The sequence below is a fragment of the Anguilla rostrata genome, chromosome 2, assembly GCF_018555375.3.
Source record: "Anguilla rostrata isolate EN2019 chromosome 2, ASM1855537v3, whole genome shotgun sequence".
In the NCBI taxonomy this organism is placed as follows: domain Eukaryota; kingdom Metazoa; phylum Chordata; class Actinopteri; order Anguilliformes; family Anguillidae; genus Anguilla; species Anguilla rostrata.
The window spans coordinates 23,634,419-23,661,826 of NC_057934.1; the positions used below are offsets into that span (position 1 = coordinate 23,634,419).

The following is a 27,408-nucleotide window of genomic DNA, read 5'->3' on the forward strand; positions in this document are numbered from 1 at the left end:
ATGTTATGATGTTTTATAGGTCCCCTGTCAGCCAGGGCCCAAGAAATCATCCTAACCCTACCACCCCTTATGATGCCCCAGGGCAAGCATACTGATATGTTAATTTACAATGAATGTCATTCCATTATCAGCTGCTTGTAACAATAGATGTTCATTACTACAGTATGTAGAAAAAAAAGAGATTATAAATTAAACAATGTGGTAATTACAGTTATTTGTGAATTGGAATGATTACCACAAAGAGCAAAATATTCCTAAATCTGCAGAGCATTTGGACAGGTGTAAAGTGTCCCCAGCTGCAGGTATTGTAGTGGAAAGAAGGAACTCATGCTGATAGTTTTCCACTGTGTGGGAGAGATCAAGATCAGGTGACAAGCAGGTGCAAGCTGGCACACACGCATATATGCGCACACAAACAAACACACACAAACACACACATACACACGCACACACAGACACACACATATGCACGCACACACAAAGAATAGCTTGTCAGACAGAATGAAAGATGGAAAGACAGGCTCACATGATGTTACATTATTACATTACATTACAGGCATTTGGCAGATGCTCTTATCCAGAGCGACGTACAACAAAGTGTATAACCATAACCAGGAACAAGTATGACGAAACCCCTAGAGAGAAGTACCGGTCCAAGTGCAGGGAACAACCGCATAGTTCAACTTGGACCCTGAAGGTTAAACTGATTAACACTAACAACGAGAACGGCAACAATGCAGTCTATGGAAAAAATACAAGCTGTTTCAAGATGTTTCTCGATCTGTCAGATGCATCTGCTAGTCAGAAACACCTGTGACGGAAGCTGTAAGAGAGAGATAAAGAACAGAGCACAAATGAAGAAGGAGGAAACAGAGAAAGGAAACAGAGACAGAAAGAGAGAGGGTTAATAAAAGAGGACACAAAAGAGAAGAGAACAAAAAGGTGGAAAGCCAAGAAGAGAAGAACATTTTCCTACAGCACATGAGAGACACATTCACACTCTGATCCAAGACGCTGGGTGGATGGTGGAGAGGAGACTGATTCAAGGTGTGTTTCTCCTGCATGTCTCACAGCACCCCAAACCCTTAGTTTGAAGTAAGGAGCAGCCAAGGGACACAACAGCGCACATATCTGGGGACAAGGGGGCATTGTTGTAGACCAGGGTACAGGAGGTGGGGAAGGGGGAGGGCAGTTTTCAGGGCAGAAGTAGGGGGGTGGGACAGTTATCAGTAGAAGACGTGAGAGACTAGGAGTTATCAAAATAACACGGGGGGGGGGGGGGGGGCAGAGGGATGAGCAAGATACAGCAGATCCTCCAGGACATGGTAATTGAACCGGATCTACTGGCCGAGCTGAATGAGGAGCAGAAGCATATCCTGTTCTACAAGATCCGGCAGGAACAGGTTCAGTGCTGGGAATACCGCGAGACCCAGTTTGAAAAACAGAACCCTGGCCCATCAGACTGCTCCCAGAAAAGTGAGTACTGCTTCTATCTGACATATGCACTCTGTTGGTACAGAAAAGTACTACAGGTAGGGCATGATGGGGGGATTCATTTATATTGCTTACACTTCAATGCGTCAGTTTGCTGGGTGTATGTGAAAGTGTGCTTTGGCTCATGGAAAATCTTTCTGATTGTGAGGTGAAGGACACAGTGCCAGCACAGGTGTGCCCTAGCAGTTTCAACTGTTCGAATGAAACAAGCAAAGGGGCCCGTTTCAGTTTCCAAATGCCCAGGAGAATTTTTGAAAAATGTTAATAGTAAAATCGACATTTTCAAGGTTGTCCTGAAAACAGCCGTGTATTTGCCATTCATGGCTAAATCATGGCACATCCGGTTACTTTCCTGAACTCTGACCTTTGTGTGGCTATGTCATTGACAACCGTAGAACCCGGTTTCAAACTTCCTGTTAATTTCTGCTTACATTCATATGTAGTAGCTAGGTAGCCTAGGCAGCTCAAAGAGAGTAAATAGAATATACTGATGTACTAACTATTGGGAGACTCCATTTTTCAGCGAGATTCTGATACAATCATAGCGCTGACAGGCCACCAAAAACTTCACTGCATGACTATTTAACTAGCTTGCACTAATGTTAGCAGAAACCCTATGAAAAAGTTGGTGCTAGCACTACTTCATAACAAGCCTTGTAAACTCCAACTGACTCTTCCAAGTGCTCTGGCAAAGGAAATCCCCTTTTGATGTCTGTGATCTCAGTCTTTAGCAGGCTAGCTTGTGATATTTTCTAGTTCTCTGAGTATGGAGATGGCTCACAGATCTGTATTAGAATTAGAAAGGAAATGAGGTAAGTTACAGCGAGCCATGTAGTCTGATGTTAACTAACTACAGTAAATAGCTTGTAATTGTTTGCCTTTGTTCATCTAGTGTGGTAAAACGTTATGTGTCTGCAGGTGTGTACAACACAAAACCCCCGCAAAACTAATTATATTTTTGTAGTCAGAATGCACTGTCATAGGTTCTGTCTCTTTGCTATTATTTTGATGTCGTATACAGGTTTGTGTGATCAAATTTTAGCAATGTGATATACACTCAGAAAAAATATTATTGGACAGTGGTTGCATAAAACAGTAATAAGTTCACTCAAATAAATCATTGTCTTCATAAAAATAGTTGGATTTGCTTAAAATCATGGACTGTGGTTTAGCACAATGTTAAGTATGTGTGACATCTTCAACTTAATCAGTTGAAGTCACATATTAAGAGTACAGCAGACACAGCAGATTGAGAATTCCTGTAATGGTCTTTTATTTTAAAACTGAATCATAATAATAATAATAATAATAATAATTGATTGTGCAGGATATATATAGTGCTCACTACGAAACGCAAATCAAAAATTAGCAAAAAAGGAAGCAAAACAAATGCTAGGCCCTCAGACCCAGGCTGCGTCCGAATAGTCAAAAAAATTATGTCCTATGTCTTTTCCTAACCACTTTTTCTTGACCTCAATGGAAAACGTCATGAGGTCAAGGAAAGATGTGAAAGAGAATTCATAAGGACTTAGGAAAAGACAACTGCGATGCTAAGAGAATCCGACTGCACTTACACTAGGCTACGTAATTATGCGACGGCGGATGTTATTGACGTGGGTCTGCCGTGGTGTAACTACAATGTTCCAAAGATGGACTACTAAAAGTGCATGTTAGATACTTCTCCCCGTGCGTTCTTACCTTGTTGTTTCAGGCAGGCTATATAAACGTGGACAACCCGGTGAAAAATATTACTTCATTACCAAGGTTACCGAATGGTGCGTCATTTTAATGTTGCTGCCGCAAGGAATTGTGGTACGGCATTAACTCTTTCCTTTCATAATAGAAGGTCCAGCGTTCCTTATGCTAAAGGAGATAAGAAAGGAAGCATTGAAACACCTTTCCTTAGCATTTAGAGAATTCGACCAGCTCTTATCATGACTGCCACTTAGATACTTTCGTGCCATTTCACTCAGTTAGGAACGTTCCTTAGCAAAAAGGACTATTCGGACGCAGCCCCAGTATGCCTTAGCTTCCTGCTTCCATTCATTTTCTGGCAAAAGACTCCCGGGAGCAGCAGAAGCCAGCCTTATATACCTCCCCTTCAACTGGAGCTAGCCTAATCCAAGAAAAACAAAACAAAACAAAAAAAAAAACAATGTTAACTAGCTAACGTTAATATGATAACCGCTTTTAACTAACATTAGCATTGTCACTTCAAATAGCCAGCTTGCTCACCATAGCATAGTTAAAGACCCTGTGCAGCCTTCCTTTTCTTACATTTAAATTGTTCCTTTAGTTACTAAATTACAATATATATGTATTTTTTATACTTATTAGACTTTGAAAAGATTAAAACCCTGTTTTGATGTAAAACCTGAATTTCTTAATATAGCAGACTCAAGACTGGCTGGGCGTGTCAGTTCTGTCCTAATTATTTATGCATTCACTTTTGATTGACAGCCCGGGCCGCTCACTCCCACTGACCTGGATCAGCGCTCACTCCACGTAAAATCAGTTGTTAGATAACGTTAGCTAGTTATCATACGACCGTAATAATGGATAACGAGTTACAGATGAGGTTAACGGTAACGTTATATTTTGTAGACTTGATTCGATTAATAGCAGAACGTCATCTAGCCCGAAAGGATGTTTACCGGAACCGGTCCGTTCAACCAGTAAGCGTCCGTTCGGGCTAAACATCATCGACAGCGAAGTAAAGTGAGGTTAGGACGTCTAACATTATGATTTGTAATATAATCTATATCAACGTTAAGTAACTTTAACGTTAACTGATCATATTAAGCAAAGGCTTAATTAGATTATCGATAGCATCAAAGCTATCTAGGATTCCCTGATTGGGTTAGTTAGCTACGTTGCGTTTCATGTACATTGAGCTAGGTAGCATGCGTAAAACACCTAAAGTAAAAAGACAAACAGACCTTATCTTGATCTTGATTGATAGTTGGCACAGTATCTGGCTTTAGAAACATTGTCTTGGCAAAACCCATCCTCTTCTGTTCCAAATTGTAGAATTAATCAGGGGTAAAATGTGTACTGCACAATTTTATCACCTTTGATATTTCTAACTTTGCACCGTTTTGTTTTTCTATATAAACAATCCAGACCTTTCAGAAACTTGGATCTTTTGGCAAGGCGTGAAAAGATGCATTCCTATTTCTGCAATCTTTAATCACACAAAAAGGCATTGTTGAACTGGATGGTTAGCTAATGTTAGCAGCAGACCCACGAAATATGTAGGCTATTTGAGAATTTGGTCATGGCTTTGAACTTGGGAGCGCACACTACATAAATATTCATACTGGGTGAGTGTTTTAGCCACCGCACATTGGTCAATACAAATGAGAAACATTTGTGATGTCACGATCTTGGTCTCAAAACCACCAATACCAAATACTCCACCAGGCGGCAATGTCGAGCATTGTATAGTGTTTAGGGGAAAAAACTAATTCATTACATACATGTATGAAATACTTTTAAAATCAATGTGTAAGTAACCTTATAGTCATAATATAAGCATTTTAAAATCATGATTTTGACTGCACAGGGTCTTTAAGTAGTTATCATAATAATGTTAGCTAGCTAATGTTCTTTCTTTAGGATGTGATGTGACATGTAACATTGCTATCTAGTTACATCATATCCTAAAGAAACAAATTAATCAAGCATACAAATTACTGTTTCTAATACAGCCTCTCACAGCTAATGAATGTTATATGTACTTATCGGTGACAAAATTGTGTCTACATATATAGACATGGCTTGATTCAGCATCCCAGAGTTTTCACCTCACGTCAAATATTGGCCAGTGTCCTCTTTCTTCTCCTCATTGGCCTGGTCTTTTTATGTGGGAGGACATAAAACTTAAAATTGATGTTTTTGGCTTTGTTATTTGTAAAGTCCACCACACAACTTTTTTGGAATTTTTATAATCTTGAAAATCAACTGACTGCTAATACTAACTATATGGAGCTCAACACATTGTGTAAACTTAAAATCGGTGTTCTTGGCTTTGTTATTTGTACAGCCCACCACACAACTTTTCAACATTTATATTATCTTGATAGTCCACTGCCTGCTAATACTAGCTATATGGAGCACAACAGATGGGGGCATGGCCTATTTATATTCTGTCTCTATGATCATAGCTGACCCCGCCCCTTCAATGTTGATTGACAGGCCCCATGGTTTTGTTAAAGTCATGCCCACCACAAATGTGTTTGAAAAGCCGAGCTAGGGACAAGCATCGGAAATTAGCATATGCTATAAATGCTGTGATACATTGCATTGGTTCGTCAATAAGCTATGTTTAAATGTATCTGTCCCTATCAAATAAACATTAAATAAATAAATAAATAAAAAACAAAGATGATAATAATAATATTAATAATAATAATAATAATAATAATAATAATCATCATCATCATCATCATTACTGGACCAGGAAGTGGTTTGAAACTATGGGATTTTCCATAGAAGAAAACTTAAATAATGATATCTTCTCATGTGCAAACAATTACATAATGTCCTTCTCCAAACAATGCATTTTCATATTAGTTGATTTTTTTATTCTGATTTATGATATTGTTTTGAAACTACATAAAAGATGTTTATGTCATCGAGCTGCCAACTATGGAGAATGCTGCATAGAGCTCAACGTAAATGTCTGTTGTTTAGTTTTAGCCATTAGCCATTACTCTAGCCATTAGCCAGGTCACTGTTGGGTATGTCATATTTGGCATACGATTTGCATAAGAAGCATGACATTGGTTAGGTAGGAATACATGTTTTTCAATTTATTTTTTAAGTGTATTTTTTATAGGCCTATGTTATATGTTGTGGATGTGTTATAGCCTTTGTTAAAATGTTAGAATGGCCATGCTTATTTTAATTCCTAAATTACATTTGTACCAGCTTTACTTTCCATAAGCTTGTTTTTGTGAAGTTTTTTTTTTTTTTTGCAGATTATTCCAACTGTAAGGTACAAAACATCTAAAACACAACTTTCAAAGTTCAGTATATGGATGAAGACTATCACATCCCTAGAAAAGAGCTGATAACTGTATGAATTATGAGTCATTCTGTGGTGCAAGTGAGTGATTTTGGGATGCAGGTCAGTGAGTTTGCACTGTAGGTGAGTGATATTTGGGTGCAGGTGATGGGGTACAGGTGAGTGATTTTGGATTGCAGGTGAGTGATTTTCAGGTGCAGGTGATGGGGTACAGGTGAGTGATTTTGGACTGCAAGTGAGTGATTTTTGGGTGCAGGTGATTGGGTACAGGTCACTGATTTTGGACTGCAAGTGAGTGATATTCAGGTGCAGGTGATGGAGTACAGGTTAGTGATTTTGGGGTGCAGGCGATGGGGTACAGGTGCGTGATTTTGGGGTGGAGACGATGGGGTACAGGTGACCATGTTTTTCTACAGGTGGCAAACGGGGCATACAGTGGCTCCTGGGCTCTGATGGGGAGGTGTGGGTGTGGGTGATGGGAGAAGGGCCTGGAGACCGACCATTTGAGGAGATTGTGGAGCAGCTGATGTCAGAGAGAGCCAGGAGACAAGCCCAGCAAGAGGCACAGGAGCTGTGGTGAGGAGGACCTTTGGGGAGGAAGAGCATACCAGTTCTAGCAGTGAGGGGGAAAGGCAGGCAAAGAGAAGTGCAACATTCTGTAATCAACTGGGTGAAAAAAATTGGTGCCATTTAATCAATGCATTAAATACTCTGCCTGGCCAAAAAAAAAGTTTCCGTTTGGATTTTTTTGGACAGTGCCCACTGTACAAGCCTCTGGAGGCAGTGTTATGATCTGGGGTTGCTTCAATTGGTCAGGTCTAGGCTCAGCAACGTTATGCAGAAATAAAATGAAGTCAGCTGAGTACCAGATTGTACTGAATTACCAGGTTACCCCATAAATTGATTTTTTCTTCCCTGACGGCACGGCTATATTCCAGGACGACAATGCCAAGATTCATCGGGCTCAAAATCCAGAAAAAATTGTGAAAGAGTGGTTCTGGGAGCATGAGGAATCATTTTCACACATGAATTGACCACCACAGAGTCCTGACCTTAACCCTATTGAAAGTCTTTGGGATGTGCTGGAGAAGACTTTACGGAGTGGTTTGACTTTCCCGTCGTCAATACAAGATAATGCAATTCTGGACGGAAATAAATGTTGTGACGTTGCATAAGATTGTCGAAACAATGCCATGATGAATGCGCACCATAATCAAAGCTAAAGGAGGTCCAACAAAATATTAGAGTGTGCGACTTTTTTTTTGGCCAGGCTGTGTATTTAGAATATTTAAAGTATGAATGTTAGGACATGAAGCTGGTTGTGAAGTCACAGTTTTAATAGATAGGGAGGTGTTCCATTTTCCTTTGGCAGCTGGCTCATCTCATTAAATGGTTCATTTACCCCCATGAATACATCCTTGTGAAACACTCCTTGTGCCCATGACCCCATCCCCCAGGCGTGTGAAAGAGGCAGAGATTGAACAGAAGTTCAGAGAAGCAATGGCCAAAGAGAAGGCTCGCTGTGTGGCAGAAAAATGGAAGGAGGAGACAGAGGACAGGAAAGAGGAGCGCATCCGGGAGGAGCTGAAGGTAGGAGTGGCGTCTGCTGTCATGCTGCCAACACAATATTCTATCACTGGAGCAGTTTCCACCACAAGACTTCAGTCTAAAACCCTTTTCACGCATGCACCAAAATGTTATGAAACTTTACTGTTTAAGAGCTTTGCATGATTGAGAGCCAGAGTTGGTCATTCTGGAAATTTGCTGGCTCAAGACCGAGTAACATTTACGGAAATGTTTAGAATCATTACATTACATTTTACATTACATTTATTTGGCAGACGCTTTTATCCAAAGCGACGTACAAAAAGTGCATTTCATGGTCATAGACAACTACTAAACACAGGTTCAATAAGATACAATACTTATTTTGTACAGCTATTTCTAGCCAAGAACACAGTTTAGTTCACAGTGAACACTATTCTGACCTAACCTCTGCAAAGCCAACTAGGCAGAAGAATAAGCTACAGTATTAGGACAAATACAAATTACCAAAAAGTGCTGGGATGGGGCAACATGTAACAAGTGTCATAAAAAAGGGGGGGGGGTGGATTTAGAGTGAAATATACAGCGTGGTGGTAGTTAGTCCAGGTGTAGTCTGAAGAGATGAGTCTTCAGGCCACGACGGAAGATGGGTAGTGAGGGGGAGGTTCAGAAAGGGATGGGGAGTTTGTTCCACCACTGAGGAGCTAGGGTGGAGAAGCTCTGTGATCAGCATTGGCGGGAACAAAGCTGTAGTATTAGGTCAGGAGACCTACTTCAATCAGTGTCATATTTCAGTGTGAATGAACTGACCACTAGGTTGGCATTCAGTTATTCAGTACTCCGGTTATTAAATCTGAAAGGAAAAATGAGCTGCATGGGTACCCTTGAACAGAATGAACCTCATTTTTTTTGACCACATACAATTGATCCATTAAATCTGAACATTAAAACTGGACCCTTAAATGATAACCTGAAACTTAACTTCTAGAAATAAGTCCTGTATGCTATACTGAGTCCTAATAATCCACCGAAGAAGTGTATTTCAACATTAGTTTGGGATTAGTATTAAGGGATTTGTATGGCTGGCCTGTATCCTTCAGCTATCTTCCTGACTGTGAAGCCAGAAGAATGATGGTTATCAGTCATGTCTATAGAAGACAAAAAATTTCACACATTTCATCCAATTTCCATGCAGTGAATGACATCTGAACTGCTTTCAATGGATGACAGTTTAAATTTAACTTATACTGCATAGGAGCTTGTCATTGCACAATGGAAAAACACAACAATCTGATTTGCATAACCAAATGGCATAAAAGTGTGAAATGAAATAAGACTGTCTGTGAACAATGGTGCTGGCAGCCAATTTCAGTCCAGTGACATCACATGATCACTGCCTCTTGTTTCTTTCAAAACCATAATTACTTAATTAGAACAAAGATTAGTATTAGTCCAACTTATTAAATGTTTCATGTCTTCTGCTTTGAATTATTTAGGATGTAGAAATGAGGAATGTAGAAATGGATGTAGAATGTTGACCTCACTGAGAGAGTACACCTTCATTTACTGGTCTCGTCTGGTGATTGACCTTCATGGTGCCAAGGGTGAAGTGTTTCTACTGAAATATGTTTGGGACACTGGCCTGTGTATAACCAGACGGCAGGCAGTGTGTCGGTGTGTGTGTATGTGTGTGTGCGCATTTGCGTGCATGTGCAGGTGTAACTTACTTCTTTGGCTGAGGCAGGGCTTTAGTTTTATTTTTTGTATGGGTAAGCCCCTTGTGTAGTGATGTATAAACTGGACTCCATCTTTGAGTTGATGCTTTCCACAATCACTCTGGCCTTTATTCATATTAAAACACAAGATGTCATTATCCATCCATCTCTCTCAGTCTGACCATATATCACCTCTCAGGTTGAACCCTTTGAAAATAATGACAGGCAATATATTAATCTGAAAGGTGCTATATATGCAGAGTGCTATTTGAATATGAGGCACTAAATAATTTTGAAATGTGTTATTTGAATATGAAAAGCACTTTACAAAACCTTTTTTTGGTCATTTCCATTCCACAGAAATGTAAGGAGGAGGAGAGGCAGAGAGGAGAAGAGGAGGTCCGGCGCACAGAGGAGAGGAGGGCAAAGGAGCTGTACATCTCTCTGCGTCAGGAGGACAGAAGGAGTGAGACAGAGGACAAGGAGAGGCAGGAACAATGTGAGTGAAAGAGGGGGAGAGAGCAGGAGAAAGGAGGGGGGAGAAAAGAAGTGAGAGAGTAGTGGGAAAGCCCAGGAGCCAGGACTGAAGGGAGGATACAAAATTCCAGGACAGGTTCAGAATTTCTATTCATACAACTGTACCTTCATGTCTAGATCTTGTTGACTAGTCATCAGTGCCTTAGGAGTTCTTAGTTTTTTCGTGGTTCTTTGTTGGTGTTTCCCAACTGATTATTGGGTTTTGCTAATTTTCTTCTGTTCCTGATGTCATATTTTTGCTGTGTTATGCCACCTCATGACAGTCAGGGGTGTGATAGAGTTTTACTGTTATTGGTCGGCAGTGGGGCGGCACGGCAGTGCAATGGATAGCATTGTCGCCTCACAGAAAGAAGGTCCTGGGTTCAGGTCTTCTCGAATCCAGGGCATTTCTGTGTGGAGTTAGCATGTCCTCCCTGTATCTGCATAGATTTACTCCCACGATCCAAAGACATGCAGATTTAGGTTAATTGGAGAGTCCAAATTGGCCATAGGCATGAATGTGTGAGGGAATAGTGTGTGTGCCCTGCGATGGATTGGGGACCTGTATAGGGCATATTTCTGCCTCTTTCCCAGTGTATGCTCGGATAGGCTTCAGGCCCCCCCGTGACCTTGACCAGGAATAAGCGGGTTATAAACAGTTGAGGCCAAACGTTTACATACACCTAGGCTAAAGACATTCAAACTCAACTCCACACATTTCATGTTACCATACATTTCCAGTGTTAAGTCAATTAGGGTGTCTACTTAATTTCCGTAAGAGGTAATTTCAAAATAATAGCTAATGCCCTATTTGCACGGGACTAGTATTACCTGGGGACCTCTAGTAATTTGTAATAATTGCGGAGGTCGTCTGTGATCTTAATCCCATGCAAATCTGCCATGTCCGTAATTTGTAAAAATTAAACCGCAAATTACCTACCATATTTCACCAAACACAGAGGTCATGTGATAATATTAGTACCGTGAGAATCGGCATCTCAGTGATTTGGGGTCGTATTTTACTGTTACGCAGAGCAGAGCCTTGACATTTTCAATCATATCCGGGGGGATAATGTCAATAAATTCATAGACATATATACATAGACGCCGCTTTGGATCGTACGCCAACGTCGCCGCCATACTGGACCAGGCAAGACTGGCCTGAAAACAAATACAAGTAATCGGAGGAGCTGCGGTTTTTCTGGATAAAAAGCACTATAACGTTTACATTTGTCAACCGATTTCAATGAGTCGTTTTTATATCCAAGGGTTTATGATCTACGTGGAGTACAAAAAACAAAAAAAAAGTTTTATCTCCAGTTACTTAGAATCTGGACAGTTAGGCTATAATCTCTGCTAGACGCTCAAGAGAAGAGTGTGTATCAACTTTAGGTTTACATGAACTGAATTACTTACATGGTGGAAAATAATTCATTGTCATAAGGAATTGCCACGGTTCATTTTTACCTGGCAAGCTGGCTAGAAAGTAATAAATGCATTGCTAGCTAATTTGAGTAGGATTGTAAGCATCAAATAACCTTGATTGTAAGGCTAGCTTTGCTTGTTACCTACCTACACACTCCTCTCTTGAGCGTCTAGCAACGGTTATAGCCTAACTATTGAGATTCTAGGTAACTGGAGATAAAACCTTTTTTTGTACTCCACGTAGATCATAAACCCTTGAATATAAAAACGACTCATTGAAATCGGTTGAGAAATGTAAACGTTATATTTAGGGATGAGCGAGTACACCATTATCTGTATCTGTATCTGTTCAACCAACAAAATCATCTGTATCCGTATCTGTACTCGGAATGGGCGGGGCTTAAACCGGAAGTGTGTGTGGCATAACCGGAAGCTGTTATTTTAACGTTTTAGCAAAGCCCCTAGTGGTCGGCACGCTGGCATGCCACGATTACTGAACTCAGACATTCAGTGCTACTGCAACCAAAGTATGAGTAAACAGAAATGCTTTGTTTTTGTTTCATTAGTAGACCATACATGACAACTAGACTAAATACGGAATTTCGCCTGGCCACCATTGTCGTTCTGGTCGTTCATTTAACACGCACCCCCTCCCTGCAGTCTCATCTGCAACTACACCCCCCACCCATGACATAATGGACAATATTGTCTATCTGGGCATTCAAAAAAATATTCTTTCACCACTCAAAAATCGTATTCCGTCATAGCAACAAGATAAACCCGACAATAGCCCTAAAATATGCCAATACAGCAGTGAAAACGCTGCTCACTGAATAACGAAATAAACCAGACAAAGTTTTAAAAAATTATACCATGTCATTCTACAGTCAATATCTGGGACTAAATATTGAATAAATACACAACCTTACCGTTAGTTTTACGCGTAGAGATGTCCCTTTTGAGACTGAGTGATCATATATTGTCTTGGACAATCCGTTTGTGAAATATACGCGCATTTGTGATGCTTGGGTACCTTCCAAAATAGCTGTGCCTAATACCACACGTGTCGTTTATGGTGTTGTCGCCTTTTTTAGTACAGTCTGGCTTGATTGACAATTCATTTATTCAGTAGGTGAGAGTATAAGCTTTCTAACGATGTATGACATGTCTAATTTTGTTTTTGGAATAGCGTTTTATAGGTCAGCGTAACCGAAAATTTTCTAATCGTCGCATTCACTCTGTGGTAGCAGTAAAAGACGCTGTTATCATTACTCTGGTTTCATTAGTTTTTTAAATGAACTGACGGTTTGAAGACAGTAGTAGACAGAGTGCGCCAGGTTACAGTTGGCTAACCACTATGTACTGCATGTCTAGTGATTTCAAGGGGAGCGACGACGTCTAAATTTGTACAAAAGTGATATTGCATTAGTACAGTGGATGTATAAGAATCCTAGGAGGTCAATGATGCTAGTAGAGTGTGTGTATGACATTGCTAAATGGTATACAAGTACAAGTACATGCTTATATCGTGTAGTCGCTAGCTAACTGGCTAGTTAGCCCCACTGTAGCAAGCTAGAAATGTCCGTTTGTAATCAGTAATATGTGCTTACGTGTGAATGTCCAGTAAATGTGTGTTTAGCTATGAGAATAATGTGTTGAGCCGAATCTGAGAATTGCAAACACTATTTTATTGAGAATATATGACAATATCTATATATGATAATAGATCCCTGTGGACAGAGTAGCTGTGACTATGACAAGATTGTGTTGTGTGGCGCAGCACCAGTGAACTTTGTATAGGTTCTGTGTAGAGGAGGAGCTCTGTGTGTGGCTGGCCTATCACGAGTACCGATATTGACACATTTTACTTGGATGGTACTCGTGCTCGTAAAAAGTGCATTATCCCTACCGGATACTCGTTTCATCCGAGTATTCGGCTCAACCCTAGGTATAGTGCTTTTTATTCAGAAAAACAGCAGCTCCCCCGTTTACTTGTATTTGTTTTCAGGTCAGTCTTGCCTGGTTCAATATGACGGCGACGTTGACGTATCGCAGAAACGGGCCGAAGCAGTCAATGCGGCGTCTATGAGTAAATTCGAGTAAAATACAGACTTTGCTTATCCCCTGCGAATGCGCCGCACGAAACACAGACGTGGGGGGGGGGGATGTGCGAATAGGGCACCGCTTTACGCCGGGTGTAATGCCAGTACAGCTGTGAAAAACACTTCTCACTACACTTCTCACTGAACACTAAAATAAACAAGACATTTTTCAAAAATTATATCATGTCATTCTACTGTCAATATCTGTGACTAAATATGGAATAAATATACAACCTTATCATTGGTTTTACACACAGAGATGTCCCTTTCTAGACGGAGTAATACCAGACATGTTATTTTCGGTGTTGTCATCCTTTGTAGTACTATCTGGCTTGATAAACAGCTAATCGATCCAATAGGTGACAGAATAAGCTTTCTAACGATGTATAATTTGTCTAATTTTACTTTTGGAATAGTGTTTTATAGCTCAGCGTAATCAGATGTTTTGTCTCATTATAGCTGCATTACGCATTCAGTCTGTGGTAGCAGTAAAAGACACAGCACCTGGCGAAATGTTACCGATGACTTTCGTTATTTCTTGGAAAATACTATTATTCTTGAGAAATTCTGAGCATGGCTAAGGCATGTGTTTGCTGATAGACCTTGCTGATATACTGTTTTCTGGGCTTAGTTAGAACTGGGGAGCGACAGAATTCATTCTGTCTCTGTCTCTATTTACTGAACACAGATAAGATTTCACCATCCAAATGGAAGTGTTATTGCTGAAAATATTTAGGTTAAATACATTATTTTTGAAATTAAGTGTCTTCAAATAGGTTAGTGGTATCTTAGAATGAGGACATCACACTGTAACGTAAGCATTCTTTGGTTAGCTTGTAGTTTGTGTTTAAAGTCGGACTGAAATTTGAAATAAATAAATAAATCATTATTTATATTCTATACCATTGAAAAATTGTTTTTAAATGGTTTTAAAATGTTTTTTTAATGAAAAATATTATACTTTTGGACACAAAAATGTTAATATCATGTTACTATGGAGGTCAGATACTGTGTGGGCGGGGTCGAGGGCATACTCCTTGTGTTTTGAGTGACAGCTAGTGGATGGACCGTCTGAGGCTGAGATTACGGCTAGAGTGACCGCCGGTTTTTCCCATGGCGCGCAGAAAAATACTTAAAAAATACATTTTAAAATGACAGAAAAGTAGACAGCTGAAGTTAGCATTCCCTCCCAGTAGGCTAGTACAATGAACTCGGGTGAACTCAAATTACGATGGGGGAAAAAAAAATAAAAGTGCGGATGGTGGGAAAATGTTGACTGTGACAGCCATCAAGATAAAATAATAGGGTGACAGGCTACATTTCAGTAGATAGGTAAAGCTAAATGAGTTGTCATATTGCACAAACTCAACAAATCTCCGTAGCTAGCTAGATAAATAATATTTGGCTTTCCTGAATTGTTGCTATATTTTGTGTGATAATTATGTTGATGCTAAGATTGCTTTTAAGCTATGCCAGCTAACGTTAGCGAATGTAGCTGTTAGCTATCTTCCATGTAAGCCAGGTGAAGGTAATTCATACACTCAGTAATTATATAATCCAAAATATAATATCCTCCGTACTGCTCCGTACTGTATTTGATCGAATTGTGGGGACTGCTGCAGGGTTCAGTCGCAGTTCCTTGCAAAATCCACTCTGTTTTTGCGCCCAATTCAAAAAGTCGTCTGGTTTAAAATACAGACTGCAGACTCTTGTGTTGTTTCACACTAATGAACCTGATAAAAATTCTACCCACTTGTTTTTTACATTTGTGTCCTTCGGGGCTGTGTGTAGTGAGTCACTATTTGTGCATCCTTCAACACAACAGTGCCGCTTGCAAGATGCCATGTTTGCCAGACTTGACACTGGCAAATGCAGCCTAGCCCTCAATGTCAATCATAAGCAAATGCACGCTGTGATAGGCTGCATGCAAATGAGACCGCTTCCTGACGTCAGGGAGCAGCAATTTTAAAAATGTGGAAGTACGTGGCGCAGTGATTTTTAAAACATCAATTTTTATATTTCAAAACAAAAAAATATAAACTGTAAATGATTTGATAATACAGCTGACACTGCCTTTTTTACCACCAGGGGGAGTACAAAATATAAGCGAAGCAATTTCAGTCCGACTTTAATGTATGTACCGGATGTGATATCAACTGGAACACTGCCAAAACGTGGTGGACGGTTGAATATTGTTTTAATGTAGTCCCATCCCCATGCAAAAAAAGATCACATACTGTAGAGTACAGAAAAACTTACGAGAGTTAATGATTACACATTTAGGTACTGTACCACAGTATGATAATGTTTTTGCATTATTTTTTCAATCTGATATCAATGTTTCAGCTTAAACCTTCATGGGGCACATGTATGTGCTTTATAATGGACAAAAAGCATTTTTTTCAGTTTTGGATATGTTTCAGGACCCCTAGATTTTAAGCCACTGTACTGCAAAAGCTTGTAATTCCCACTTGAAAATGATACAACAGTGAGTTTCTTCAACCAAACAGTTGATTTGCAGTGAAATACATGATTGTGTTGTGATTTACAGCAATGCATAATTTAGACATTTTGGATAGATTTGGAGACACATGGTACACTCCTTACATTTTGATTAATTGATCTTTAGTAGTTCTGCATATCCACCCTTCGATTTGACGCACTTGTGGTCAAGGAGTTTTCGATCCAGGACATGTTTAACCTGCTGTATATTTGCTATCTCTCAGTATTTCATTGCAAACTAAAAAATGGGCAAATTGATTTTTGATTTTTTTTCCTAGGCAATTGCATTTGTGACACAGTTTATATTCATAATTTAGGAATAAATTGAATACATTTAGGTAGTATTGAAAATGGTACAAATATCTTGCTTCATTTAAGCCATTTCTCAAGTCTCTGTGATGCTCACATCTGGAGTTATAAAGCTTTAAATAGGGTACCCCTAAATGGGCAAGGATTGGCCAGATTTGGCATGTGCGCTAAGGGGTTAAAGAGACAACCAACTTAGCGTATGTAAATTTTTGACCCACTGGAATTCTGATATAGTGAATTAAAGCTGAAATAAATCTGTCTCTAATTGATTGTTTTAAAATTACCTCTCATATGAACAAATTTTAAAATCTTTAGCCTAGGTCTATGTAAACTTTTGGCCTCAACTGTATTGGATGGCTGGGTGGTTAGCAGTGCAGTGCTGTAATTTTGACTGAAGCTGTGATTTGACTGGCAGTGCAGCGCTCAAAGGCAGCAGATGAGGAGATGAAGTTTAAGGCCCGGAGGGCGAGAGATGAGTATAAGCGACAGTCGCTCCGGGCAATCGAGAAAGGGTTGGTGGCTGGGATCAGCGGCCTGTTCCAGAAAACCCACCTCAATGGATCAGGGCAGAACCGCTGGCACAGCTCCGTGATGGAGTCTTCAATTACACCGTCACCCACTGAAGCCATCCAGTCCACAACCAACCCCAGCGGGCAGCCGCCCACAGTACACAACCGTTGGCACCAGAACCGCAGACACAGCACAACCGCTGTGCGCCTCACTGACAGGTACACACACACACGTATACACGCTATCTCTCTCTCTCTTTCTCGCACACACACACAAACACACACTATCTCTCTTGCTCTCTCTCTGTCTATCTCTCTCTCAGACACACACACACACACACACACACACATGCACACACACCAGGTAGGTGGATGCAGAGAGAAACACAGACAGAGAGGTGTGTAATCAGCACTTTTCACTGCTGCCAGGGCTTGTATTACTAAAGCATCTCAGAACAAAAATGCTAATCTAGAATCAGGTTTCCCTCCTTCTATCCCATTCTTATCTTTTATGAACTAAAAGGCAAAACTGATCCTAGATCTACACAGCTACTCTGAGACGCTTTCTGGGCCAAGGTATAATTGCCAGGGTTTTTCCTGCATTGAAATGACTTAGAAGTGTTTTTTCAATGAATTAAATGCCATTTGACTTTTTAAAAAAACAGATCGGATAAAGGTAAAAGTAATGGGCAGGAAGTTGATTAAAAACTCATTTGAAATGAAGACTGAACTGACACATGGTTGTTTGAGCAAGAGGCAAATGAAATTGTCTCTTACATCTTGGGTTATAATTATGATTTTCCTAATTTCTCCAGAAGAAGCTATACATGGGGGGAGCTGATTATGAATTGCTTTGAAGACAAACTGTGCCGTCTGGAGTATGTTTGCTTGATAAATGTGGAGCATAGCTAATTTCTTAAAGAGTGATTGTGAATGAGCTGAGTAGCCTGCATATGATGTGATTTGAATGCAATGGTTTTGAAGCAGCTGGATACGGAGCATTTTAGTATGATGATATTGGCCCAAATGATATTGCAGTAATTTATGCAAGGGAAAACCATAATAATAAGTAAATATTACTTAATTACAGTAGTATAACTCCAACATTGTTTTTTTTTTTTTTGCAATTTTGTACGAATTAAATCGTTTAATTTGAGGATTCCAGCAAAGTTTGTCTGAGAATCTAGACAAAGAGGTTAAGGAAACTGAAACATTGCTGATCATTGTCAAGATTGAACTGAGAAGTAAAATTCTGAAAACCCTTTAATGTTACGTAGGGTACAAGTAGCACCAGTGACAAGGGACAGTGCAAGCATTCTTTGAGTGTAGTCATGTATCAAAATAATTTAAATGCTGTAAGTTAGCATATGTGTGGATTAATTGAGTTAAAAGATAATTAAATTTTACACCCTATGTTTTGAGTGACAAAATAAAACACATTCCAAGACATATTACAATGCAAAATATTACTATTCCTATAGAACGCCCCCCTTAAAATTTGTAAATCCTTCAGAAAAGGCTATATTCTACCCCCAATATTGGCAGTTACAATATGCAAGCCTTCAATAAACATTTGAATTGTTCCAATTTTTAAAAAATTCTGTATGTTTCACTTTTTATGGCCTACATCTCAATGCATTGTGGTGGTCTCTTGAAGACCAGAACTTTACTTTCTAAAAATAGGGAGACAATGTGTTGAGTCCACTGTGGCAGTAAAGCTGGACTGACTGCAGTCAGTGTCACACCAAGTCACCACCTAAACCCTATTTTGAGCGAGGAAAAAGCCCAAATTGCTCTTACATTACATTCCACATCTACATAAGTAGACATCAGTATTAATCTCATGAATACTAAAGTGCAATATCACCAAAAAAGAACTGCAGAAGGCTCATTTGCAATCATTGCATGAAATATTTGGTGGATGAGTGATACAGCTCTGATTATGAATGTGTGCCCCTGCCCCCCCCAGTTCCACGTGGGTGTGGCCACCCCGCCCCTGCTCTCGGGACTCCATCCTGCATTGGTTCAGAGATGAGCAGAGGCCCAAAAGAGCTGGGTATGAGAGAAACAGCAACAACATTGCCCCGTGGTTCCATGGTGGGTACTTAAGTGTAACACCCCAAATACACCATCTGCAAAAGAAAATGATTGCTGTGTAGGCACCTCTAAATAATTCACTGGCTGCTCCCAGCATATTTGGTCACAGTATGTGGTTCCCAATGAAGTGCACCTGAAGAAAGGTGAATAATGGCATTCAGCCAGATTCCCTGGTGAAACCTGAGGCACACTTTGTCCTAGAAAACACACACACACACACACACACACACACACGCACACGCACGCACACCTATTCAGGCCCTCAGTGGTAATTTCTTTATAGATATCAGTCAGTATGGTTTCAGATGCAAAGTCTTATTTCTGTGATACATGAAAAAGATATGAAATTAAAAGCACTGACTTTCACTATGGTATGTGCCAGTTTACTAAGCTTTCTTAGTTTAGCCTCATCCTAAAAACATTATGAACTAATTGAAGCACCGCAGTATGTCTCCAGTTGGTTGTCGCAATGTATGTTACTATGTTGAAGACACTACACTTTCATTGATCAAAAGTGTACTGTACTAGAATTCCAATTCTATGGTTGGTTAATGGTCTCCAGTGTAGTAACAAATGGGACCTCTGCCAAATCAGTTTTTTTCTGATGCACCTCTGCTTCTGTGTTAATTTTCCACCAAATGAATTGTGAAGTAGTCCTGAATTATTTTATACTATAATTTGCCAATCAGTTTTACTCATTTGACACCTGTTTTTTTTTGCCCTGGTCAACAGGGCACGCAAGTAAGCGTGCAAGCAAAATTGTTGAACTCTGCAATTTACTTTTGAATGTACTTCTGTAAGATGTTGCCTGAGGAAGAGAGGTTTGGTTCGAAAAGGGTCACCACCAGATAGTCAGCACATCAGTGCAGATAGCCTCCTTTGCACCACAGCTTATTAGCTTTTTGCATGTTATGAGCTGCCCGATAAATCTATATTTTTTCAGCACCTAATTCAATTAAATATTTATTTGTATAGCGCTTTTAACAAAGGAGCTTTGTTACAAAGCAGCTTTACAGAGAACAGAGCCCCCAAAGAGTAAGCCTAGGGCAACAGTGGCAAGGAAATACTCCCTGACTGATAGCAGGAAGAAACCTTGAGCAGAACCAGACTCAGAGGGGGAACCCATCTGCTGTGGGCAGGCACCGTTTTGTTATGGAAAGTCAACAGTGGCAGGAGGCGGGGGTGCTCAGCTGGTCTAGCTGGTCTAGGGCTGGAGCTCCGGGGGGTGCTCAGCAAACTTGGGCTAGAGCTCCGGACAGGTGCTCAGAGCCGAGGAAAACGAGAAAAAAAACATTGTTAGGGGGTTCAAAAGGTCAATTAGCAAGCAGAGCAGGAGAGACAGAGGTACCTGCGTGCAATAAGGAAAACCCCGGCAGAATAAGGCTATGGCAGAATAGCTAAGGGAAACAGGCAAGGGCCAACGCAGCCATGAGGGCAGGCTTGCCAGACCATGACCGGTTCAGCTTAACACAGCACTACCGGATGATGATCCAGTGACAGCACTAACCGCTCAGTCCACCAGAGACTCTATAGCTATGCCCGCCACCCACTCCAAAAAAATCCAACATACCTTACACAAAATGACAACTGCAAATCCACGTTTCGGTGCCTGGATTCCAGTTGTTTCTGCAAATTGCAGTGATCCATTTGCTTCTCTTTTCTTTAGCTTTTGGCAGTCTGTAAAAAGATAGCTCCGATTTCTTGTTGAATCTATTTGTACAGTCAATAGCACAACAACTCTTTCCCATTTTAGATGTGTTTTTTGTGTTTTCGCAGCATTCAAGCTGAACGCTAACGCTGCCACTCAGTAGTCTTTTGGCCACTCAGTGAGTGTAACCGCAGCGACTTCCACTTACTGTGACGTCATGTGCATACCCTCTATAAGGAAGAAGTAAATCATTTAAGTACAAAGGGGCAAGCCCATGTAAGGCTTTAAAGGTAAGAAGTAGTATCTTATAGTCTATTCAGAATTTAACTGGCAACCAGTGAAGCGATGCTAACACTGGGCTGATGTGCTCGAATCTCCTTGTTCTAGTGAGAATACGAGCTGCTGCATTTTGAATTAGCTGGAGCCCTTTCAGAGAGGAATTTGCACTTCCAGACAAAAGAGCATTGCAGTAATCTAATCTTGAAGTAACAAAAGCATGAACTAGCACAATACTAGGACAATATTTTCCGAATTTTTTAGATATTTCTCAAGTGATAAAAAGCAACCCTAGAGATGTTTTTAATATGTATATAAAATGCAAGATCTGGATCAAAGGTAACACCAAGATCTTTGATTACAGCACTTGAAGTAATAGAGATTCCATCAATGTTAAGCATATAGTCAGATTGTTTGCATCTCAGGGACTTTGGCCCCACTACCATTATTACCATATTCTATGTTCATCTATTAAAGTACAGAAGTATTAGGAACGTGCTGTGGAGAGGGCATGTTTGTAAGTTAGTAGACTGTCTTTCCAGTCCTGGAGGAATACCTGCAATTTAGTAGAATGCCATTTGTGCTCAAGTTGGCGTGAAGCTTGTTCGAGAGCACAAGTATGGTCATGTATTGTACCAGGGTGCTAATTTCTTATAGCGGACTTTCCTCTTCTTAAGAGGTGCGAAAGTATCCAGGGTTCTGGAAAGTACGTAATTTATGTTGTCTGTCAGCTGATCAATCGAGCTAATGCTTGCATTTTTGTATGCGTTTGGGCATGAGCCAAGAAAATCCCCACAGTGCACAAATGAGCCTGGGAGCTCATTAATAAAAGCATTTGCAGTCCTGGAGAAAAGCTTACGACCAGGTAGAATGAAGGATCTGGTGACACATGACAGACTTGTGAAAGTTGGAAAGTAATTAAATAATGGACAGATAGCACAGGGTTTGTCACGGGCAGTGAGGGAATGGACCCAAACGCAGAGTCAAAAAAATACTCAAAATCCAAAAGGGTAATCCAAACCGAGAAAGTAACTTTTAATAAGAACCAAAAACCAAGCAGATCAAAAAAACAAAGCCACGCAGGGCAAGTTTCAAAAAGTCCAAGCAGAGTTCGTAAAACGCAAAAAACAAAGAAAGCCCAGAAAAACCAAAACAATGCCAAACCAGAACACGGGCAGGGTAGAAACACACTCGTAACAAAACAGAGTCAGAAGTACACATGGGGACACACACCGAAGCAAAAACGGAAAAGCACACACAAAAGGATCCAGCACCTGAGTCAGGGAAGAAGGGAACTTAAATAGACACGACGCTGACGAGACACAGGAGGGCACAATGAACAATCAGGCCACAGAGAGGGAAGGGAAAACGAGACAACCCAAAAACAATAATAGAATAATTGAAAACAATAATACAATTAAACAGGGTAACTGAACAGAACTAAAAACTGAAGTGTCGCCATCTGGCGGCCCAAAAAGGGACACACTGTGTGAACTCTCTCAGCCAACGCGGGGTTGAGTGACGGAAGACCAGAAGAACCAGAGCAGGGAGACTGAGGTAGTGATTAACAAAAAGTTCTTTAATGGTGATAACGAGTGGGGGTAAAGGTAGGGGGAGCCAAAAACAACTAAAATGTCTTCCCGGTCGGGGTATCGGTGCTCCACTCCAGGTTAGGGGGGCGGGGCTTAGTCAGTCCGGTCCGGGTCCGGCTCCTTCCTCCAGGTGCCGACTGGTGCTCCTCCCGTCTGAGAGGGGGTGTAGGGGTGAAGGTCTCCCAGCTCCAGCTGACTCGGTCCCTGTCGTCGCCCCCGGTCACACAGTCCCCTGGACTCACGGTTGCTCTTTACACCAAACAATTCGCAAGTTGTCACACCTATTCCTCTCCGCGAGGAGAGAGTGGCCCACGGCCGCTTACGGTCTCTGATCCAGGTGCAGAAAGGCGCCTGGTGTAGCTCCGATGAAATCCCCAGCAGCTCTCCCTTCCTGTGGTTGTGCTGGTCTATAAAAGCCTGCCTGCTCGTCAGCGCAAGCAGCTTCAGGTGGGCGCCGGCAGCCAATCTATCAAGCAGCTGCAGGTGTGCAGCAGAGTGGAAAATTCCCCTTACCTTCCCTCTGCTGCAGCCCTGTCCATGGTGCTGCCTGGTGTCACCTTAGGTGTTCTGTCTGGTGCTGTCCAGGGTCCTGAACGTCTCCAGGCTGTGGTTTGGTAAGTAGCGCCCACTCACGACTTTTCCCAGCAGCCGCCGGTGTCGATGGGCTTGGCCGTCTTGGTGGTCTCGTGGGGAGCACCGATCAGGGATCGGGGCGCCACATACCCCTTCCCTCAGCTCCATGTCATTACCTGGAGCGCCTGACCAAAGACATTCCTCCTGTCTGGACAGGGCGTCAGCATTCCCGTGGAGCTTCCCAGCTCGATGTTCCACCCTGAAGCGAAAAGACTGTAGCCCCAGAAACCACCTAGTAACCCGGGCATTACTATCTTTATTCACTGACATCCATTTGAGTGGGGCATGGTCAGTGACTAGTACAAACTCCCTACCCAGTAAGTAGTATCGCAGCTTGTCCATCACCCATTTGACAGCTAAACACTCTTTTTCTACTGTGGCATAGTTACGCTCATGAGTTAAGAGTTTACGGCTGATGTACGTTACCGGATGCTCGGCCCCCTCCCGGATCTGTGAGAGCACGGCTCCTATCCCCACCAGGGAAGCGTCCGTTTGGAGCACGAATGTCTGATCGAAGGCCGGAGTCACCAGAACCGGTTCACTGCAGAGGGCTTGTCTCAGGGTTTCAAAGGCGGCATCAGCTTCTTCCGGCCAGCTGACTCGGTTGCTTCGACTCTTGGAGGTCAGGTCATGCAGGGGGGCTGCTATGGCGGCAAAATTGGGAATAAACTGACGGTAATACCCCACTAGGCCCAGGAAGGTTCTCACCTGCTTCTGCGTCTGGGGCTTGGGCCACGTTGCGATGGCTTCCACCTTGGTGGATTGGGGTTTCACGCACCCTCTTCCAATGGTGTAGCCTAGGTAATCCGCCTCCTCCCATCCCAAACGGCACTTGGTTGCGTTGGCCGTCAGGCCTGCCTCCCGGAGGGCCCCCAGCACCGCCTCTAGCCTGCTCAAGTGGGTTTCCCAATCGGCACTGTGGACCACGATGTCGTCCAGGTACGCCGCCGCATACTCCTGATGAGGTCGGAGGACCTGATCCATGAGCCGCTGGAAGGTAGCCGGGGCTCCGTGGACCCCAAACGGTAGGACCCGGTACTGGAAGAGGCCATCCGGCGTCACGAAGGCAGTCTTCTCCTTAGCCTGGGGGGTAAGGGGGACCTGCCAGTACCCGCGGGTGAGGTCCAACGTGCTGAGGAACCGAGCCGGTCCCAGCCTCTCGATCAGCTCATCCACCCTGGGCATGGGGTAAGCATCAAACCGTGAGATTTCGTTTAGCTTCCTGAAGTCATTACAAAACCTCAGGCTACCGTCGGGTTTGGGTACGATGACTATGGGGCTGCTCCACGAACTGCGGGACTCTTCGATGACCCCCATCTCCAACATCCGCCTGACCTCTTCCCGGATGGTATCCCGCTGGGCTTCGGGGATCCGGTACGGCCTCAGCCTAACCTTCTTCCCGGGTTCTGTGGCGATGTGGTGGGCGATGATGGAGGTTCGGCCGGGGAGCTTTGAGAAGACATCCCGATTTCGGTCCAGGAGTTCTCGTAGATCTTGGATCTGGTGGCCCGTCAGCTGCTTCCCCAGCGTCACCTCAGGGGGGTCCTGTGGGGAGACGTGAGCAGAGAGGGCCTGTGCCTGCGGGGGTTCAGCTTCATACCAACGTTTTAACAAATTTATGTGGTAGATCTGGGTGTGGCGGCGGCGTCCCGGTTGGCTGACTTTGTAGTTGACAGGCCCGGTTTTCGCAACCACCTCGTAGGGCCCGTGCCATTTAGCCAGAAATTTACACTCATGGGTTGGGACCAAGACCATCACTTTATCACCCGGCTGAAATTCTCTCACCTGTGCTCCGCGATTGTAGACCCGGGCCTGGGCTTGCTGTGCCTGCTGCATGTTCTCCCGGACCATGGGCCAGATCCGGGACATCCGTAGGTGCATCTGCTCCACGTGCTCGATGACCGTGCTATGTCGCGAAGGTTGGCGCTCCCATGTTTCCTTAGCCAGGTCCAACAGCCCTCGGGGTCGCCGCCCATACAGCAGCTCGAAGGGTGAAAACCCGGTAGATGCCTGAGGTACTTCCCGAATGGCAAACATAAGGTAGGGTAACAGCTGGTCCCAGTCTTTACCATCCGTTTCAATCATTTTCCTCATCATTTGTTTCAAGGTGTGGTTAAACCGCTCAACCAGCCCGTCGGTCTGTGGGTGATAGACGGACGTCCTCACCTGCTTCACCTTCAGCAGGCCGCACATCGCCTTTAACACGGTGGACATAAAGCAGGACCCCTGGTCCGTGAGTATCTCCGACGCAATACCCACCCGGCTGAACAGCAGGAACAGTTCCCGAGCTACCGCTTTCCCAGTGGCAGTCCGCAACGGGATGGCTTCCGGGAACCGGGTAGCGTAGTCCAGGATGACCAGGATGTATTTGTGCCCTCGGCTGGACCTTGGAAGGGGGCCCACGATGTCCATGGCGATGCGGTGGAAGGGGACCTCTATGATGGGCAGAGGGATCAGGGGGTTTTTATACTTTACCTTGGGGCTATGGAGCTGGCAGTCAGCGCAGTGGCGACAGTACTCCTCGACGGCCCTCTTCACCCCAGGCCAGTAGAACCGTTCGATGATGCGCTCATACGTCTTCTCAGCTCCCAAGTGGGCCCCCAGGAGGTGGGTGTGGGCGAGGTACAGGACCTTTGAAATGTAAGTCTTGGGGACTAACAGCTGGTTGACTCTCTCTTCCTTGACCCGGGACACCCTATATAATAACCCCTGCTCAATCACAAAATAGGGGGTGGTTGTTTCACTCACCCCTGGTCGTGGCTTCCCATCAATCTCCTGGACGTCCCTCCAGGCCTGCGTCAAGTTGGGATCCTGCAGCTGCGCTGTTCCAAAGCGGCCCTGTTCCCCGGTCTGGCTCCCCGGCTGTGGGGCGAACTCGGTAAAGGTCTCTTCTGAGCCCACCTCCTCCAGGCCGACGGGGTTCTCGGCTACGGCCTCTGATGCGGTGGCGGTGGTCTCCTTAGTACTGGCGGTTGGCTGCCTCCCCTCTACCACAGCATCCGTCGGTCCGGCCTGGTCTTCCCCAGAGAGGCCCGCCCAGGCCGGTTATCTGCGGTGGGCATGGGCTCATCCCGGTCGGGGCAAGCCCGGGCAAGGTGACCTTCCCCTCCACAGGTATAGCACCTGCGTCTTTCCGTGGGTCCCCTAGGGGGCGCTGTAGGGTGTCCGAGCTGTCGCGGCTCCAGGGGTTCAGCCATTCTCCGGGCCGGGCTTTTCTCCACCCTGGATCCCCCGGTCGTCCCTCTTCCTGGGTCGGGTCGGCTGGTCCGCAGCATCTCCTGCGTGACCTGGTGATTTTCCACCAGAGCAATTAACAGTTCTAGCGTTTGGGGGCCCTGTTGGGCAACATACCTCTTCGCGTCAGGGGGCAGTGCCCGGATGCACCGGTCCAGCACCACTCGATCCAATAGGGCGGGACCATCTCCTTCCAAGAGCCAGCTCCGGGTGATGCGGCTCAGGGCAGCCACTTGGGCTCTCGCTGGTTGGCTGGGGCTGTAAGCCCACTGGTGGAAGCGCTGGGCTTTGGCTGGCAAGCTATACCCATACTGAGCCAGAATGGCTGCTTTAAGGTTGCTGTAGTTCGCGGCCTCGGCATCGGTCAGGTCCCGGCAGGCTTTCTGGGCCTCCCCGATCAAAAATGGTGCCAAGATGGCCCCCCAGTCTCCCCGGGCCCAGCCTTCTCGGTGGGCGGTACGTTCAAATAGTTCGAGGTATGCTTCTACGTCATCCTCGGGAGTCATTTTTGTCAATACATCCCGCGGCTTCAGTTTGTTCTCTGACGTGCGGGTGACCAGGGCCACCATGGCTGCCTCCAGGGTCTTCTGGGTCTGCAGCACAGCCTTTAAAGCCTCCTCCATTTTTTTTTTTTTGAACTGGTTTCTACCTGGTTCCGTCAACCCGTAGCGTGGATTTAGAGTGCCCGCATTCTCCACCAATTGTGAACTCTCTCAGCCAACGCGGGGTTGAGTGACGGAAGACCAGAAGAACCAGAGCAGGGAGACTGAGGTAGTGATTAA

General features: G+C 43.5%; 1 protein-coding gene across 1 annotated transcript in view; it reads left to right on the top strand.

Moving 5' to 3' along the window:
* The first annotated feature begins 747 nt into the window (after positions 1–747).
* sh2d4bb (SH2 domain containing 4Bb) overlaps positions 748–27,408 on the top strand; it is a 32,607-nt gene continuing 5,946 nt past the window's right edge. Inside the window, exons 1-6 of the mRNA XM_064321347.1 lie at positions 748–1,476; positions 6,940–7,099; positions 7,981–8,113; positions 10,144–10,282; positions 17,053–17,365; positions 19,116–19,243. Of these exons, the coding sequence (XP_064177417.1) occupies positions 1,293–1,476; positions 6,940–7,099; positions 7,981–8,113; positions 10,144–10,282; positions 17,053–17,365; positions 19,116–19,243 (1,057 nt within the window). The 5' untranslated portion in view covers positions 748–1,292. The remainder of the gene's footprint in view (positions 1,477–6,939; positions 7,100–7,980; positions 8,114–10,143; positions 10,283–17,052; positions 17,366–19,115; positions 19,244–27,408) is intronic.